Source organism: Loxodonta africana, chromosome 6 (assembly GCF_030014295.1).
Source record: "Loxodonta africana isolate mLoxAfr1 chromosome 6, mLoxAfr1.hap2, whole genome shotgun sequence".
Lineage (NCBI taxonomy): Eukaryota > Metazoa > Chordata > Mammalia > Proboscidea > Elephantidae > Loxodonta > Loxodonta africana.
The window spans coordinates 45,175,934-45,191,511 of record NC_087347.1 but is presented as its reverse complement, the minus strand read 5'-3'; the positions used below and the strand labels follow the sequence as shown (position 1 = coordinate 45,191,511).

Below are 15,578 nucleotides of genomic sequence, written 5' to 3'. Positions count from 1 at the left end.
GCACTATAGTTAAATAGTCAAATAATCATAATGACATGGAAAATTAATGACTGGTCTGAAAAAGGCTAGAAAAGAAAAATATTTTGCTTTAAATGAGGAGCCTCTAATTTAAGATTTTAGGAATATAAAGACAAATGAATTTGTTGGGAAAAAATAACAGAGTAACAAAAACAAACTCCAAAGAATTCCTAGAGTGATTTTGGAAACTATATTCTAAAAAAAAAAAAATATTCTAGGGCACTTGTAAAGTATGTAGTTAAAGAAAAAAAACATAAGTACATCAGCCTTGTGAACCACTTTTCACACTCAGATTAGCAGAATATTAAAAAAAAAAAAGGTAATAATATCCAGAGTTGATGAGCATGCATGGAAATGGGCACTCCCACGTGTATCAGAAATTTATTGGTGTTAAAGTATTATATTCTGTAAGGATGAAACAGGTATTTATACTTTTTATTTCCATAATTTTAATATTAAAATATTTTACAGACATATAAAGTAAAAAGTATGTCTTCATGTTTTTCTCTTCCTTACAGAATACTTTAATACCATTAAATTTCCAGCACCTTAAGATGCCCACTACCATACATGTTACTTTTTAACAGTATTAATTATAACCCTGGTGGAGTAGTAATTAAGAGCTATGGCTGCTAACCAAAAGGTTGGCGGTTTGAATCCACCAGGTGCTCCTTGGAAACCATATGGGGCAGTTCTACTCTGTCCCTATAGGGTCGCTATGAGTTGGGCTCGTCTCGATGGCAATGGGTTAATTATATATAAAACGTATCCTGTGTTCTGTTTTGTTTTGCCTCATGAAAATATGACAGAAACTTAAGTCTACTGTCTCGTGATGAACTGTTGGTATTAGTTACAAATGTCAATAAAATTTGATTTGGAAATGTTTAACGTTTTAGATCAAAATTCTCCAAAAATTTTTTAATATTTTGGTATCTTGACCCAGTACACATGTGCAATATAACTGTGACAAATTATGATGAAACAATACTTACGAAATAAGAAAATTTCTGTTCTACTTCATTTTTTAAAATGCAGGTCACGTCCTACTAAACTGAGACAACCTGCACCCACACAGCTTAATTATCAGGTTTGAGAACTGAGAGCAGCTGTGTCAAAGTAACAATTTGTTTCAGAAAAGTCTTCCTCAAGAAGATAAGGCTATATACAAATAAATAACTTCAGTGTTTGCTTCAGGAAACTTCTGCAAACTAGTTTTGCTGAACAGTTTGCTCATTTGGGCAAACCATTCTCACATCAGGTCAACAGATTACTCACCAGGGCAAAGAGCTTATCAAATAAGTTTATCAAGACTCAGCTCAAGACTCTTTCCTCACTCTGTCCACCAATCCTAAAATACTGTGTTGTGAACTTTGCCCAATCAGTTTCTCATTTTAAAAGACACTCTTTAAACCACTGGAGCCCAGATCCCAAAATCCTATACCTATCCTCCCCTGAACTCCCTCTTCGATGACACTACCCTAAGACTTTGTCATGTAGTTATTGCAGTAGGTCTAATAAACTTAGCTTTGTTTGATCAACAGGTTTTCTGGAGGTCTTTTGAGGAGTTAGCAACATCCACTAATGATTCTGATGTATAACTTGAAAAAGAATGCTTTAATATATCCAATTTCTTGATTGGATTATGAAAATGAGTTTTATTCTTTTAAAGCAATATAGTATACAAAATAAAACACAGGGAAAAAAGCATCCTTAAAGACAAAGGAGGCTCTGCCACTTCTAATCCCACACCTCTACTGAAACCCATTGCCATCGAGTCGATTTCAACTCACAGTGACCCTACAGGACAGAGGAGAACTGCCCCATAGGGTTTCCAAGGTTGTAAATCTTTACAGAAGCAGACTGCCACATCTTTCTCCCACAGAGCGCCTGGTGGGTTTGAACTACTGACCTTTCAGTTAGCAGCGAAACACTTACCCATCGTGCCACCAGGGCTCCTATCCCACACTCAGACTTGCCTAAACAAATGTGTCTGTACAGACATAACATGTCTGCACCAGCCTTGAATATCTATACTCAACACTCGTATCCAGATGTGTTTAAACCTATAGCCACCCAGCTCTGGACACACTCACCACTCACATACCCAGTGCCCTGAAACACCAATGCCTGGGATTCTTCCATGTTCATATGGGCTTGCCCACACCCAGGCAGGTCCATTTGACAAGGCATGATAGAAACAAAAACCACAAAAATACAAAAGAGGGGGATATTGTCAATTACTTTCAGCAACCCTGGATGAATTTGCCTATTTTACAGCCAACTTAGTTTTCAACTGTAAATTATAAAATGATAGATTAATGAATCAATCCCCAAGAAACAACAGAACAGTACATATAAAAGCAAAACAAAATAAAACCCATAAAATTTCCAGGCCAGCTCTACTAAGTTGAAAATACCCAGGGGTATTCTGACATAGCAGAAAAAGCACGACAGTTGGGTCCAGTAGACCTGGCTTCATTTTCCAGCTTTTCTCCTTCCTAGTTGGGTGAACTCGGGCAAGTCACTTCACCTTTCTGAGCCTCAAATTCTTCATCTATAAGGTACGTATTTAATTTGACAATTACCTGTAAATTATAAAGCACTATATAAATTAAGAGATGAAATGGGTATTTTTTATAATGTCTTACTTTGAAATACTTATGTTTTTGTTTGTTTTTAGTCAACTGCTTACCTTCAGCTGAACTTTGTCTGAAGGAGAATGGCCTAAAGAATGAAACAAAAAGCCATGACTTACTACAAGTCCTTCACTTTTCAGCATGGTTTAGTTTTATTAAAAGTAAAGTTGCAGCTTCTACATAGAAGCGGCCATATATCATTAAATTCTCAATTAACTGCATCTTCACTAGAGGCTGAATTTTCACTATTAATTTCATGATTATTCCCATTAGTGGCAGCTATTTCTTGTAATTCTGTACTATTACTATAATTAAAAAAAAAAAGAAGCCTTTTTCATTGCTGATTATTTAAAAGTGTAATGTTTAATTTAATTGGAATAGAATATTCAAAAATAGCTGCCCAACAACTCTTCACAAAATATAAGACTTCCAAATCCCCAAAGCCTTATTCAAATGGTATTTGCCAAAGCAAATCTTTCATGAACATTTGCCTAACTCAAGCAAATGACAATGCGACTTTAAGAGTGTTTGTAGTTGGCCCTGTCAATTCGCACAACTTCATTTGGCACAGGTTATTTTCCCTTTTTACTGACTGCTGAATGTAAGTATTATATACTAAGGCATGCAAATTAGGGTATTAACTGCATTTTGTTGAATGAATTTACTAAAATATGTAAAAATTAGACAAGTAAAATAAATAACATTCTATAACTTGAAGCAACTGTGAAAACTCTCTTCAAAGAACTGAGGTAAAGTCTTACCCTTGCTACTTTGAGGAATGTTTATTGTTACTTCAGGATCATCCTTCAAATTACACGAAATGCTTTTTCTTGGTGTTTTTGCTAGTTCTGAAGCTGTAAACAGACATATTAAAAAAACATTTCATGGACAACACCAGATAAAGAGGGAAATAGCCTTATTTCACTTACATAAATGCTTAAAAAAAAAAAAAGACTACCTGCTACTTTTATCAGAAAGATAAATAAACCTAACCATATTAAAAGTACTACTGCATTCTGTGGAAGAGAACTTCAAACTCATATGGAAACCAGGCTTACTGGATCCACTGAGGCTGGGGGGGAACCCCTTAACTGAACGCCTGGAAATAATTTTTAAACCTTGAATGGAAACTATCCCATGAAACCATCATTAAGTTTAACAAGTTTAGCCCAACTAATAAAAAATGTTTGCCTTGCACATACTGTTATAAAAAAATTACCTATACGAGTATTAACCGACAACATTTAATCTAAAGCACTTTAAGGGTAAAAGGGTAGAGAGCCTAAATTGACAATGATAAAACAATATGGGTAGGGACAAAATGGTGATATAATGTGAAGTATGTAACCAATGTTACTGAACTGTTCATGAAGAAATTGTGAATGGATGTGTTTGGTTGTATGTGTTGCCACCGAAAATATTGTTTAAGAAAAAAAAAAGAGTACTACTGCTTTCACCTTTATTCAGTCTTCCCAATATCTTCAAAACTTCAATTAGCCACAGGTCTCTCAAAAAAAAAATACAAATCAAGAACTAATTTTGACCCTGCTGCTTCCTTTAATTATTGTGCTCTGGTCCACTCTTCTCCATTGCCAAGCCTATACTCCCTTCTACTTCTTTATCATATATACTCAGAGCACGTCTTTGCTAAGAGGTGAGAAAGAAGGGCCAGAAAGTATCATCTAAAATCAAGTGAAAACTGTGCATAGTTAAAAGTGTACTTTAAAATCTCCTAAATCTATAAAGTATGGTATACTTTATATCAACAACTCTGTAATATGGATGAATGATGCATAAAATATAACATTGAACAGTTGCCTATTTTTTCATGATTTTTCCCATTAGCTCCCATTTTTATACTCCAACCTTGAAAGTGACCCAAGACTCCCTCAATAGTCTCTAAAAATTAATGGCTTCTTCTTTTTCCTTACTCTCCTTAATCCTCTCTATCATCCACCAGGGTTTTCCAATCTTCCCTTGAAATTATTCCTCTCTCTGGGTCCTCTGGCATTATTCTGGTTCCTGTTGGTGCTTACTCCATCTCTTCTTCACTATTCTCATCTTCTCCAACATCTACCTATAGGAATGCCTATGGTTGAGTCTTTGGTTCTCTATTTTTAATGTGGCAAAATGTATAAAACAAAACATTTGCCACTTCAATCATTTTTACATGTACAATTCACTTCTCTGATTTTATAAAGCCTTCCAATCCTTCAAGGTCTATTTCTAGCCCAAAATATTGGTTAGACCAATTGTATTTAATCACCATTAACGACAACGATTAAATATATCTTCTTAGTTAATACATCTTTCCGGAAGTGGCTGGTTAAATACACCTTCTTAGAGAAGGAGAATATGGATTATAGAAATCAGAAAAGCAACATACCTAGTTTAGCCAGCTTTTCAGAGTGTTTTCTATTTTGAAAAGAATAAACTTTATTCCCACCATTTGCAGCAGAGCCATTTTTCAAGGATTCTGAAAGAAAAAATGTCACACACACTTAAGAGAAAAGGCAAAGGAAAGAAATAGAAAATTTAAGTTAAAAAACTTAATATTTGTATCCCTTGTTGCCTTGCAAGGAGCTCTGGTAGTTCAGTGGTTAAGCGCTTGGCTGCTAATCGAAAGGTTAGTGGTTCGAACCCTCCAGCCACTCCAGAAGAGAGAGATGTAGCAGACTATATCCATAAAGAGTTCAACCTTGGAAACCCTAGGGAGCAGTTCTACTCTGTCCTATAGGGTCACTCTGAATTGCCACTGACTCAATGGCAATAGGTTTTTTGGGTTTGGTATTGCCTTGCACAAAGGTCTCTTTTAAAAATACACAGACTATACATAAAACATTAAAATATACACAATATCATAAAGGAAACAAAAGATCACAACAGAGGACTGTACCAAGAACCTGAAGGAGCTGTACTAGAGCTGTGTTGGCTGCTGCTCAAACCAACCTCACAAAGATGAAGCCAAATTTTCAATTCAGTCCTGACACAGAATTGCTCTATTTCACGGTTACAGGCTTAACTCAAAGGTAGCCACTTATTTATTTTTTTTAATTGACGACAAATTACAAATTAGTAGGGAAAAAGGCTATTCAAAGTAGTTGGAAAAATCTAGCTTTTACTAAAGAAAGTGTAAAATTCATTTGCTACCTCTCACCTGACATAAAAAGAAACAAAACTAGTAAACTTCATTACAAAAAAATATTGGAGAATATATTTATGAACTTGGAGTGGAGAAGAATTTCTTAAATACACAACCCACAAACTAACACGCAATTAGACTGGCAAACATTTTTTAAAAATCTAATTATGTCAGTGTTGGTGGAAATGTGGCAAAATGGGAACTCTTATACACTGCCTATTTAAGACCCTAGAAATATACCTTGTAGAAATTCTAGTACATATGCACAAGGAGACATGTACAAAAAGTGATTATTGCAACATTATTTGTAATACAGAAAAACTGAAAACAAATGTAAATGTCCATCAATAAGGGACTTGGGAAATAAAATATGGTATATTCATATATGAAATATTATATAAATACAAATGAACTAGGTCTCTACATGTATCAATGCATAATTCTAAAAATATAAGATGAAGTGAAAAAACAGAATGATATGTACACTGTGATACTGTTTACATAAAATTTCAAGCACACATAAAACATGTTGCTCAAAAATATATGTAAAAATACAAAAATCAGGTTAGAGGAATATGTATTCAATTCATAACAGCAGTTGCCTGTGGGGAGGAAGGACAGAAGAGACTTTACTGGCTACATTTCTTTCTTGAAGCAAACTTGCAAAGTACAATTGTTAACTGAGGGTGTGATTTAAATACGTAGAAGTGCTCTTAATGGAATCTGACTTAATTGGAATTCCCCAATTACCTCTTCAAATAATAGCAATTGATACCCACAAACATTCTGAACACTCATGGCTAGTAGCCTGCTCTCTACTACAGCAGTTCTGAAAGTGTGATCTGGGAAACTCAGATGTTAAAAGTATTTTATAATAATATTAAGATGTTATTTGACTTTCACTCTCAATCTCTCAAGAGTATACAGTGAGATAACCTAGAGATTACATGACATGTGATGATGTCATCACCCTGTAGGTTCATGAGATGTGTGAAGCAGATATGAAAACCCAGCAGTTTTCTATTAACCCAGACATTGGCAAAAATGTAAAACAATGCCTTCCTCAGTAAATTTTTTTGGTTTGGAAATAGTTGGCTTTCATTTTAAAAATACATAATTTACGTTAACTTGTCATGGGTTTATTCCTGGTATTTTTAAATGAATTACTATTTTTTAAATTTCAACTTTAATTTCTAATATAATAAATACCAATAGATATAACTCACATCAATACGAGTTCTATGGGGTTCACGATAATTTTTTTAAATATAAAGGGATCTTGGGACTAAAAAGTTTGAGCACTACTCTTTTAGTACAACTCTGCACAGCAGTTCCCGCCAGCTGATTATGTATGCTGGAGTCCACTGTAATTATTCCTAAACCTATCTATGCCAAAAGACTTTTTTTAAAAAAAACCACCTAATATTTGACACACAGAAAAAAAAAAAATGCAGCACACATTATGAAGCAAATAACAAACTGTATACTCACAATTAACCAACCAGAATATTATCAACGAAACTTGTCTACTTGAGTGCACCTTCCTTATCCCTCTCCCTAAAGGTAACTACTTTCTTGAATTTATTCCTTGCTTTTAAAAATAGCTTCATCACAAATGTAATGTAAAAAGCATTGTCTATGTTTGCGTCTTTTTGAGTTGTACCAAAAAAATGACATCATACTAATTAGTCTCCTTTGATTTGCTTTTCTCACTCAATATTATTTCCAAGCTTTACCCACATTATTTTCACATAGCTTAGTTCATCTACTTTGACTGCTATATAATATTCCATTGTGTGAGTATATCACAATTTATTCATTCTCCTGTTGATATTTTGGTTATTTCCAATTTTTACTATCACAGACGGTACTGCATGAATATCTTACCTGTATTTTAGATCCAAGGCACATGCACATGAGTTTATTTAGGGTATATATCTAACGGAATTGTCAAGACATAGAGTCTATGAAAGCTTAACATTACAAAATAGTGCCAAACTTTCCCGAGCAAGTGTGTAAGAGTTCTCACTGACCTGTAATCTGTATTTGCATTAATATTTGGTATTATCCAGACTCCTTAATCTTTGCCAATCTAAAAAATCTAGTGAGTGTAAAATGAAACTCACAGGGAGAGGTATCTTAATTTGCATTTCTATGAAGATTAGCAACAATCTATATGTCCAACAATAGGGGACTGGTTAAATTATGGTTCATCCATATAATGCAATAGTCTCTGTAGCCAATAAAAAACGATAGAGTAGAAGATATTTAACGATATAGATTTTTGCATTCATGATACATTAATTACAAAAAACATGCTATAATATAATCTCCTATTTTAAACACAATTATATAAGCCTATCTGTGTACATGCATGTACAGAGGATACACACCAAAACGTTAACAGTTCCATGCTCTCTAAAACATGCATTAACAAGACTGTGTTATTCCCAGTGGAGTGAAAATTTGTTTGCAGGGTGGTGCAAAAAAACCTTTTTTAGATATTACAATGGTTTGTGGCCCTTCAAAGGGTCATAATACATAAACAGATATACAGCATATCTGTTGTTTTAAATTTCATGGGTGGAAATGATTAGGAAAAAAATGTCTAAAAAGGTCTCTTAAACCAATAAAACCAAACCCGTTGCGCTAATGTCGATTCCAACTCATCGTGAACCTATAGGACAGAGGAGAACTGCCCCACTGGGTTTCCAACAAGCACCTGGTGGATCTGAACTGCCAACCTTTTGGTTAACAGCTGAGCTTTTAACCACGGCGCCATCAGGGCTATAAAAGGCCTATTAGGGGAAGATAATGAAAAAAAGGTTGAGAAACACTGTTCTAAAGCACAGCTTCCCAATCAGCGTGCAGAATACAAGAGGTAGGACTGCAGTGTGCTGAGATAATGACCCCTCTGGGATGTGAGGATGCCATTCAGGGCCTGCAAAAAGGGGTGAGATTAGGAATGAGAGGACCTGGAGCATTTGTCCTTGGCCTGGAGCATCCTCCTCCACTTATTTCAGTGCGTCTCCAAATGTCATTTGCTGTGGGTGCTGATATGTGAAAAGATTTGAAGCACTGTTCCAGAGTTTCTACAATATGCATTTTTCTTAATAAGCAACAACGTTTAAGACAAAAGTTTCTCTTTTAAAATATTGTTTTAAATTTCTTAGGCCTGGCAGAATAGGTAGTTGAGAATTCAAAATTCTATTCAGGATATGTCCTAAAAATGTAAGCTGCCTAGCTGGGTACACTTTTAAGAGAATCCACCTTGCCCTCCAAGCCTATTGAGAGGTAGGGGTCATGTTTTATAACACATGACTCTGCCACCATCATAGTTAATGAACTAAGGAGTGGGCACAATAACCCAATATTGTTCATCTGTGGGCTTTCCAATTATATGTCATTTCTATGTCCTGGATTAAAAAGATGAACTGAGCTAAATCCATTCTTGCGAATCTAGAACTGGAGAACTAAAAAACCAAGTTATTTAACACTGGGAACTAAACCAGAAGAATGGAGACTTAAGAAGAAGTGACAGAAAGGTCAGAAGTGGTCATAAATAGTCATTTATAAGCCAAGTATGAGAAAGTAAAAAATATGTATGTGAGAGTATCTTAGTTATTTAGTGCTGCTGTAACAGAAATACCTTAAGTGGGTGGCTTTAACAAACAGAATTTATTTTATCATAGTATAGGAGGCCAGAAGTCCAAATTCAGGGCACCAGCTCTGGAGGAAGGTCCTTGTCTCTTCTGAGCTTCATGTGGCTTGGCACTATCTCTCTTACCTTATCTCTACTTTGCTTGCTTGTTTAATCTCTTTTATATCTCAAAAGAGATTGACTCAAAATACACCCTATACTAATCCTGCCTCATTAACATAACAAAGAGAATCCATTCCCAAATGGGATTATAACCACAGGCACAGAGGTTAGGATTTACAACACATATTTTGAGGGGACATAATTCAATCCCTAACCGAGAGAGACAGGTGGCATAGAGAGAACAGAGCAGGTGCACAGAGATGATATGAGGGAGACCAGGAGACCCGTGACAGGAAAGTCTCTCAGTTTTAAATGTTATCACAGTTCCAACACCCCTACTGCCCAACAACACTGATTTTTTTTCTTGATCTTTATTTTTTAAGCCAGCTTGAGTGGATCTTACTCCTGGTAACCAGAAGAACTCCAAAATATAATTCAAGCCTAAGAAAATGTTTTAAGTATAATATGGCAGGACTCTGGCTTAGGTGTAAAAAATAAAACACAAATAACACTGGCATGCCTAGGTTTGAACAACACTACTTCCTGGAATGTTCCTTCCAACTATTTCCGTAAAGAACATCAACATAATAATAAAGTTTCTTGCTTTATGAAATCACTTTAAAATTAATTAAAATATAGTGTATCTTAAAAAATCACTTTTAGAGTGGTTGGTCTATAGAGTCCCTCTTTCTAAAAATAATTAAATGCAGGACTGAACTGATAGTTTGTTAAAAAGAGAACTGTGGAGCAAAAATGTGAAGCAAATATATAGCACACCATTGTTTAATCTACCAGACTTTTGTGTATCCTGCAAAGTAATTATCTGCTATTAGCAGAAATATTAGTGTACATCTACCCCCCTCAATACCTGGAATATCTCTTCCCAAAACTTCCACATACTTCTGATCTTTTAGGACTTCCTGGTCATCTTCCTCCAAGTCACATTCCGGCTTCTTTATTATTTTTTTTGCATTGACCAAAAGCTGAGTTCGTTCCTTTTTTAATTTAGCTCCTATAAGTACATTGAAGGAATCAGAATGTGAGAGGTACAAATTCTTTTTAAATATTACGTATACTGTCATTACTTAAATAAAAAAAAAAAAAATTCTCTCAGTGTTTTCCCTTTGAGTGATTGAAAGTAGACCATTCTTCCACAATTTTTATAACTAAAATTTAAAAAATCTTCCAAGTGTATGCTTGCATTCCAAGTAACCACACCTTTTAATTACAATGGATAGTTATCATTTACTGCTACTTCTGAGCATTTCATATTAGATAAGGCTTTGTTATTTTTTATTTTTCAATTAAAGTTTGAATAAAGTAAACTAAAAATCAAAGTAGTCTTTATTCATGGCCTTACTAGATAAAATACTTTATGCTGAATCTTTAAAAGAGAAGAACTGTTAAAATATTTTAAAAACTGAAATAATGCACAAGCATTACATAAACTATATAATCATTCAGTACCTCCTTCTCTATCAAGAATGTGATTAAGAACATCATCATCCCCCACGAATCGAACCTCCAGCATCTTGTCTTCCTTTAATTCCAGCTGATTCATCACTGCCAACCTAAACAAAAGCAATAAATCATTCAAAAGTGATGAAGATTCAACCACTAAAAAAGTAAACATTAATATAATGAATACATATATTTGTGTAACACTTTTAAAAGCCTTTTTTTTTGTGTTTAAAAGCCTTTTTAAATATTAAAAATATATTGTAAATTACTGTGTTAATGTTTTTGATTGCAGGTAACTGAATTTTATTTTTTCATATGTAAAAAATAAAGGAAGAAGGGAAGAGATGTCTGAGATTTAGGAAAAGCCAACTCTAATCAAGGTAACTAAAATGTAGTCTCAGGAAAACAATTCTTCTTGTAAACAAAACTGTAACCAACCTACCAAACAACCACACTGACATAAAGAGGGTGGTTTTAACACAAGAGTTTAGAAAACGGGAAGCCAAGCAAACAATAATGGTTTGGTGGATTTTATTATCTGCTCACTACAGAGATATAGTCCACTGGGGAAATCTTGTGATACTTCACTGGTGCACCAAGCCTAGACCAAATAGCCCTCAGCTTTTACTTTCATTGCATGCTCACCAAACAACTTTACAATTATTAATTTGGCTTTCTAGGTATCTTGGTAACTAAATAGTAAACACGAATCTTTCCAATACTTTATTGATTTCAGAGTTCAGTTGGCAAGCAAAAGCTTGATCAACTGTGGCTACTCTGACAAAATTTAGTTTCAGAACTTAAAAAGCTAATGGCCTGAAACCAATCAATGATGATTCCAACACATGATACCCCAAAAATGTAAACCAAGATTCAGAGTGCCCAGTGAATTTTTCCTCTCCCCTTTCTCTTGTAAATCCTGTTTTTGTCTTTTCTCCTGACAAGAGGAACTACTGACTGTGACCCTCAGGAGACAAAGTTATTTGCATGCAGATAACTAAATGGTGCCACGTTTTTCTTTTGACAATGGTTACAATGAAATTACCTGTTTCAGTTTTCATTTACCTTTAAAGGTATTACACATTCTGCAGCTGGAAAATTCAGGTAGAATCACCTGTAATTCAAAGAAGAACTCAGCCAGGTTGAGCTAACAGGAAAGCGAAAGTGAAAGGGTAAAATCAAGGAGTCCATGAGTGTCAAGAAACAAGATGAACAGATACATTTAGTCTTTATAAAGCCAAAGTTAAATTATGATGGTATAGTAATGGTCAAAAGATCTTTACTATTTTGGCCTGCAAGCCCTGTAAGTTCTTCTTATACTGAGTGAGATCTGGATATTAGGGAGAGGGGAAAAAAGGACAAAATTTGAGCACTAGGGTCGCTATGAGTCGGAATCCACTTGACAGCACTGGGTTTGGTTTGGTTTTTGGTATGTATTAGACGGAGTCCCTGGGTGGTGCAAACAATTAACACACCAGGGTGCTAACCGAAAGGTTGGAGGTTTGAGTCTACCCAGAGATGTCCTGGAAGATAGGCCGGGTAATCTACTACTTCTCAAAAATCAGCCACTGGAAACTCTATGAAGCACAGTTCTACTCTGACACGTATGGGCTCACTATGAGTTGCAGGCGACTCAACGGCAACTGGTTTTTATGTGCCATACACAGTTTGGGCTACTTTATATGTATTCTCACTTAATTCTCACAACAACTCTATGAGGTTTATACTTTCCATATAAACATAACACTATCTATAATCTATACGGCCACTACCAGTAAAATATGCTTCTAGATCGTTTTTCTAGTTATGATATTTTTCCTATTCTAGGGCATCCTGTTGTATTAGAGAAAAAGTTTAATGCATCTATATGACATTTGTATAAAGAAACTAACAGTTTGAGGGGGGCTCTTTGTCAGGTACTGTATTAGGCCCTTTTACGCACACCAGCTCACTAAATCCTCAGACTACTTGAGGTAGGTATTACATATACTGCTATAATTTTCCCAATTTACAGATGAGTAAAGCTGAGATTAGGTATTAAATTACTCGCCCAAACTGACATTATTAGAAAGTGTATTAAGGCTGATACCCAAGGCTGATTGAATCCAAAGTTCCTGATCATTCTATTATACCACACACCTCTCCCATCATTAAATAAAAAATCTGTTAACCTAAACTCTTCCTTTGATCTCTAGAAACTATTCATAATAAGTCTAATCATTTTCCCACATGGTACTTCAAATACCCAGAGATTTATATAGGTAGCAGTAATTTTCTGGTTCATTAGGTTAAACATCACCAGTTCTACAAAGCGTACTTCAAACAGCATGCCAGGTTCAGTATAATTATGTTATTTTTACTTAATTATATACTGTTGTGTTCCACAAAGGACTTGAAGCAGTGGTAATGAACAAATGCAGGAAAACAAATGATAAACTATAAATACTAATAGGGAGTGTGGACCAGGGAAAACACAAAGAATAGCAGAAAATAAAAATACAAAGAATTTTTTGGCTCTGAGCTTCCTGGAAATCAAAGTGAAAAGGAATAAAGGTCAGTCATATAATTCTCATCAGCAAAAGTTTAGTAGTTCCTTCAGGAGAATAAAAAAGATTTTCAAAGATAATTTAAAATCAAATATTCTAGGTAACTGAATATTGTCCTAGGTAATTTCCTTATGGCATTTTACATAAGAATTGCCAGGATAGAGGCAGCCTAACTCTTGTTTATAGTCAAATTCATTTATACATGAATTTCCTTAACTAAATTTTAAGGCTTCTCATTATTTAGTACAGAATCACCAAATTGAAGAAATGTCTACAAAGACCTTCCTTCTCCAACAGTCGGGGGGCGGGGGGTGGGGAACTACTCAACAATCACACAATAAATTAACGTGTCATATTTAGTGACCATTTATAACCCTTCAAGGACCCCCCTGCTGGCATAATGGCTAAACGTTTGGCTGCTAACTGAATGGCTGGTGGTTTGAGTCCACTCAGTGCTCCGTGGGAGAAAGATCTGGAGATCTGCTTCCGTAAAGATTACAGCCTGGGAAACCCTACGGGGCAGTTCTACTCTGTCTTATGGGTCGCTAGGAGTCCCCATCAACCAGAGGGCACATAACAACAACAACATGACCCTTCAAGGCACTGTCCTGGGTGCTTGCTGTGTAAATCAGTTCCTCTCAAGGAGTCAGGGGATAGAAAACTCACACTCAAAGTTAACTGCAAGGCAATATAGCAGCACCAAGTGTTAAAAGCAACACACTCTCCTTTGAGAACAATAAAAATCGTTGCAATTTTAACATAATCCTTTAGAAAGAAAGTGACGTAGGTTAATAGTTAAGCACCAATTTTAACATCACACCTTACAGTTGTGTGATCTTGGATCTCTTAAATGGGATCATGTGCCTGGCATATGAAAGTACTCACTAAACATTCAGTAGTATTGGTATCGTTACTTTAAACTACAATTTTACCATGCAAATCTCCTGTACATCTCTACATTTCATTCAACATCTAACAACAGAAAGTGTGCTCAATAAATGATGATTGGATTATGTTCATTTAATATGCAGTGTGTCCTTACACAAAGATGCAGGACCATGCTATTCTTCCAACTGCTATTTAACTAAGGGACTGTGTCATGGTGCCATTAGGAAATTTTGGTCTAATTTGATTTCAACTGTAAAATGAAAAGTAATACATAAGCATCCTTTTCATTTTAAAAGCTCTATCAAAGGATCCTGGTTTATTAACTTTACAACCAAGCACTGACCCAGGGTGACCGTTCAGTTAGCGGGACTCATTTGGTGCTTCCAGTCTGGGATGAAATCAAAGGTTGTCCCTACAGTGTAGTTCTGGGATGTGATCTCTGAACCCCACATCTCTCACTGTACCTGTTCTTCTCACAGGGCACTTTCCTACTTTCGTTGTAGATTTTCATGTGTTCTCCTTTTACAAGCAGAGGGCTCCTTAGGCGAGGGAACAGGCATGTTGGTTTCGGGCGTCCCTAGCATGGAAAGGCTATCACTGCCGGACAGACAGACGAACAGTCTTCCCAGAGGGGGCCTCTCACCGCAACAAATACTACGGACTTCGCCCTGGGCCTCAGTTGCTGACCACCGGGCTGCTCTCCGCCGGCCGGGGGTCCCCGTGCCGCTACGACAGGGGGCTAGCTTGGGGAAGGCGAAGCGGGAGGCGCAGCGACCCTGCCCCAGGTGCTGAGAGGAAGCCCTGAGACACAAAACCCGAAATGCGGACGCCCCAGCTCGGATGCCAAGGCTGTGCTCATCGCAACTCACCTCAGAAGCCCACAGCCAAGCAGAAGGAGGCAGGCTGCCCCGTCGCCCCTCAACGTACCGCTAGGTTCCCGCGGGGCGTGGCCCTGGCCCCCTAGCACCAGCCGGACGCCTCCAGGCTGAGCCGTTGCAGCAGGGAAAGCTGCTTTGGCCCCAGCCAGAGGGACAAGTACTCAAAAGGAACGCCACAGGAGGGCCGAGGTGGGAGAGGAGGCCGGCTGGGGGATGGGAGGCCTGCCAGCCGCACACCAAATCTCC

General features: G+C 36.4%; 1 protein-coding gene across 4 annotated transcripts in view; it reads right to left on the bottom strand.

The window, feature by feature from the left end:
- ORC2 (origin recognition complex subunit 2) overlaps positions 1-15,578 on the bottom strand; it is a 46,855-nt gene extending 31,277 nt beyond the window's left edge. The window contains exons 1-7 of one of the 4 annotated variants that reach the window (XM_010602524.3): positions 15,324-15,578; positions 12,066-12,134; positions 11,027-11,130; positions 10,428-10,571; positions 5,041-5,130; positions 3,416-3,508; positions 2,711-2,742 (exon numbers count right to left, since the gene is read on the bottom strand). In XM_010602524.3, coding sequence (XP_010600826.1) covers positions 2,711-2,742; positions 3,416-3,508; positions 5,041-5,130; positions 10,428-10,571; positions 11,027-11,120 — 453 coding nt within the window. In that variant the 5' untranslated portion in view covers positions 11,121-11,130; positions 12,066-12,134; positions 15,324-15,578. Of the gene's footprint in view, positions 1-2,710; positions 2,743-3,415; positions 3,509-5,040; positions 5,131-10,427; positions 10,572-11,026; positions 11,131-12,065; positions 15,259-15,323 lie in introns of those variants that run through there. The other 3 variants (XM_010602525.3, XM_023542489.2, XM_064286831.1) reach the window with 3 other exon arrangements.